The sequence below is a fragment of the Sorghum bicolor genome, chromosome 4 (assembly GCF_000003195.3).
Source record: "Sorghum bicolor cultivar BTx623 chromosome 4, Sorghum_bicolor_NCBIv3, whole genome shotgun sequence".
NCBI classification, from domain to species: domain Eukaryota; kingdom Viridiplantae; phylum Streptophyta; class Magnoliopsida; order Poales; family Poaceae; genus Sorghum; species Sorghum bicolor.
The window spans coordinates 51621582-51625822 of record NC_012873.2 but is presented as its reverse complement, the minus strand read 5'-3'; the positions used below and the strand labels follow the sequence as shown (position 1 = coordinate 51625822).

The following is a 4241-nucleotide window of genomic DNA, read 5'->3' as shown; positions in this document are numbered from 1 at the left end:
TAGGTGATTTTGGCCCGTATAAGGATTAGCCCATTTCCGGTTTTAACACATGAGGCTTTTTAGAAAAAATTCTATTTTTTCTCCCCTAGCTTTCACGATAGTCCGTTTCTTCTCCCACAACTTCAACACCGGGTAAACCATTTGTCTCAACTTTACAAACCATATATTTTACCTCCCTAGAATAGTTTTAAAGTCATTTTTGCTACAGTGAATGATGGTTTGAGTTTTGTCTGTCTTTTTTATTTTTTGGCAAAATCTTTAATAAAATCATAAGAAATATAAAATAGAATATTGAAGGTTTTGTTAGGAAGATTTTGCTGCATGAGTAGATCTATATAGTAAACATATAATATGGTATTACGTAAAACTTGAAGAGAACTTAAAAAAAATTGATTGCGACGAAAGTGGAGGCAGTACAACTTCGTAGCTAGCACGAATTATGAGATGTGAGCGCAGGTACGACGGTCGTGTCTTGTTCTCGTTCCAGCCCTGGGCTCTATCCTGGAGCTGTGTGACATCTCTTTTATGGGCCCGCTTTTTTATGTTCAGCCCAATTAAGTGTAACCTGTTCAAGGTATGGGTTTTCTTTCTTTTCTTTGGAAAACGATGAAAAAGCAACATCATGGTCATATGTTACACGGTCTATCCACCACAATATTGCCTATAATTTGGTGTGCAAAAGTTTCAAACATTTAAAAACCTTTCGGATTGATGCTTCCGTTCATATAATAAGAACTACGTAGCTCAGAATGTGGTGGCAAACCAAAGTATACGATATAAACATCACAACTTTTTTTTGTACTCTCATAGAGGATTACAGCGTCCATTGAGTATTTGTATAAGCATCGTTTAGCCCGTATACACGGGTTAGCATGGCATCATGCCAACGATGCGTGTTTGGTTCCAATTCACATGGCATAGCACACGAAGAAACTGAAAGGCCCCATCGTTTGTCTTATCGAAGTGCTGGTGAAGTCTGACTTGGGGCCAAGAGCAAAATTAATTCTATCGGAAACGATCGAGACTTGGGGCAAATAATTGGTGTCTATATGTGAAGCTGCGTTACCAGGTCAGGTCAGTGCTTCCTCTGTTGCTATTGGCTAGAGAGGGCAGAGCCGTCCGTAGATGGTGTTTCTGCTTTGTGAACTTCCTCTGCCGCAAGTTCCAACACGTGATCCATTATCATCGATGTGTCTGAGTATCAGAGTTTCTAGTGTTGGACTAATTGGGCCTGGTCCATAGAATTAGTCTAATTAATCTAATGAACTCCAGATTAGTACCAAATGGTCTATTCTGCTATTCATTAAGAGGATGCTTAACTTAAATAGAGAGCTTTGGGATGCTCTCATAGACAAGTTGAGAAGGAGCAGCGGGGAGCCACGCGCGCGCGCCGCGTGGGCGTGGCTGGCCTGGTCTTGGTCGTTGGTTGTTGGGCTGGCTTTTGTCACTCGGCCCAGCCGCCGCCACTACGCGCACACAGAACTCCGGTGAGCAGGCCTCCGGAACTGCTGTCCGTCAAGCGTACCTGCTCGGGTAGGCGAGCAATTAAGTTTTTGGGGAGCGTCGTTAGGCGTGACTGCTCTGTCCGTGCTTCCCTGCTGCTGCTGCTGTTCGAGGTGTCGCCCGAGTCGCTGACATCCCGACGCCATGGTGAACACGAGGACTGGTGCGGGCGGCAACGACAACACAGAGACAGGTGGCTCACTGTCCGCGGGTACCGGCAGTGCCACCCTTGGATATAAACTGAATCTCTACTCTACATACCATGTACTTGTGATTATGGCATGCTTAGTGGTGATAGTCTCTATGTTTGCTACTGTTTTAGCATACATGATGGATGATGTTAGCTATTGTAGCAATACTGTTGTTGTCATGCAAAAAATGCTAGTGTTAGTTTTTTGCTTATCGTATTTATGGAAAAACTTGATAGGTTATTTTCAAGTGCTAGCTTTGCGCATACACTGAAAACCACCACCGTTGAAAGATGGTGGGGATAATTATAGCACATGGTGTGTGCGCTCCATGCTGTGGTTTACTGCACTAAGGTGCGAGCATGTGATCAAGGGAAAGCGCACTGAACCTCCTCTCACCGCTGAGGAAGAGAAGGATTTCACTGCGGCAGATAATTTGTTCAGGCTTGCTCTCATCAGTATTCTCGCTGAGAGCATGGTTCCTGCGCACATGGACTTGCCTTCGGGTAAGGAAATGTGGGATGCACTTGAGGCCAAGTTCGGGGTAACCGGTGCCGGCAACGTGTTGTATAAGATGGAGCAGTTCTATGACTACAAGATGATCGATGACCGTTCTGTGGTAGAACAAGCTCATGAATTACAGATGCTGGCAAAGGAACTCAAGAACATGGAGTGTGATCTCCCTAACCAGTTTGTGGCCGGCGGTATCATCGCTAAGCTGCCACCTGCTTGGTCGGGCTTTGCCACTTCTCTAAAGCACAGGAGGCAGGAGTTCAGTGTGACTGATCTCATTGCCATCCTTGGTGTTGAGGAGAATGCGAGGGCAAAGGACACACGGGCCAAGAAAGTAGCACATGAGGGGGCTTCTAGCGCCAATATGGTGCAGAAGAAGAATACTCATGCAGCCCACAAGAAAAAGAAAGGCAAGGATGCCGTCAAGCCCAAAGCTGCCAGCTTCAAGAAGAAAAACAAAGAAAAGAGTGTTTGCTTTGTCTGCGGTGCCACTGATCACTGGGCAAAAGAGTGCCCTGACTGCAAAGACAAGCAAAACAAGAAAGTCAACATGATTGTGAGCGAGGCTAGAGGACCTGGGTATGGTAATTATTTACCTACAATTCTTTCAGTCAGTCTCTCACCAGAGTGGTGGGTTGACACGGGAGCTAATATTCATGTATGTGCTGACATCTCTTTGTTTTCATCCTACCAGATCGGTCGAGGTTCCTCCCAATTGATGGAAAACGGTACGCATGCTGTTGTTCATGGTGTTGCTACGGTCAATCTGAAGTTCACTTCGAAAAAGATCGTGTAGCTGAGAAACGTGCAGCATGTCCCCTCTATCAAGAAGAATCTCGTCAGCGGATCTCTACTGTGTAGGGATGGCTTTAAGCTCACGTTTGAATCCAATAAATGTGTTGTTTCAAAATATGGAACTTTTATTGGAAAAGGCTATGATCACGGAGGCTTGTTTCGTTTTTCTTTGATGGATTCTTGTAATAAATTTGTGAACCATGTTGCTAATAATGATTTATCCGATATTTGGCACTCGCGACTGTGTCATATTAATTCTAGTTGCATGACGTGCTTAGCTAATATGAGTTTAATCCCTAAATTCGATATGATGAAGGGTTCCAAGTGCCATGCTTGTGTGCAAGCAAAGTAACCTCGCAAGCCTCACAAGGCTGTGAAAGAGGCGAGAAACTTGGCACCTCTGGACCTTGTCCATTCCGATCTGTGTGAGATGAACGGAATATTGACAAAGGGAGGAAAGAAATATTTCATGACTCTTATTGATGATTGCACTAGATTCTGCTATGTGTACTTGCTAAAAACTAAAGATGAAGCATTGCATTACTTCAAAATCTATAAAGGTGAGGTTGAGAACCAACTTGAGAGGAAAATCAAACGTTTGCGGTCTGATCGTGGGGGAGAATACTTTTCAAAAGAGTTCAATTTATTCTACGAGGAATATGGAATTATTCATGAGAGGACACCGTCATACTCACCACAATCCAATGGGATTGCCGAACGGAAGAACCATACTCTAACTGATTTGGTTAACGCCATGTTAGACACTGCGGGACTATTTAAGGAATGGTGGGGTGAGGCGATACTGATAGCATGTCATGTCCTGAATAGAGTTCCTACAAAGAATAAAGAGACAACTCTATTCGAGGAATAGGAAAAGAAGAAGTTAACTCTTTCATACTTGCACACTTGGGGATGTTTGGCTAAGGTAAATGTGCCAATAATCAAGAAGCGCAAACTAGGACCAAAGACTGTTGATTGTGTGTTCCTCGGCTATGCGCTGAATAGCGTGGGATATAGATTCTTGATTATAAACTCTGAAGTACCTGATATGCGGTACTATGATGGAGTCAAAAGATGCTACATTCTTCGAGAATGAATTTCCTATGAGAGGAAATGTACCTAGCACAACTAGTGAAGAAGTTGTTGCTCCCCCCACTGTGCCAACTGAGCATGTTGAACAAACACCTATGGATAATCCAGAGGAGGATAATAACGAAGGTACTCGAAAGAGTAAGAGACAGA

The 4241-nt window shown here is 43.9% G+C and overlaps 1 protein-coding gene across 1 annotated transcript; it reads left to right on the top strand.

Moving 5' to 3' along the window:
- LOC110434809 lies at window positions 2023-3000 on the top strand. The gene has a single exon (XM_021459537.1). The coding sequence runs from the start codon at window positions 2023-2025 to the stop codon at window positions 2998-3000; it is 978 nt and encodes a 325-aa protein (XP_021315212.1).

Bases quoted from the DNA above. Each gene is read 5' to 3' on its own strand.
- LOC110434809 (XM_021459537.1), top strand. From the start codon at position 2,023: ATGCTGTGGTTTACTGCACTAAGGTGCGAGCATGTGATCAAGGGAAAG.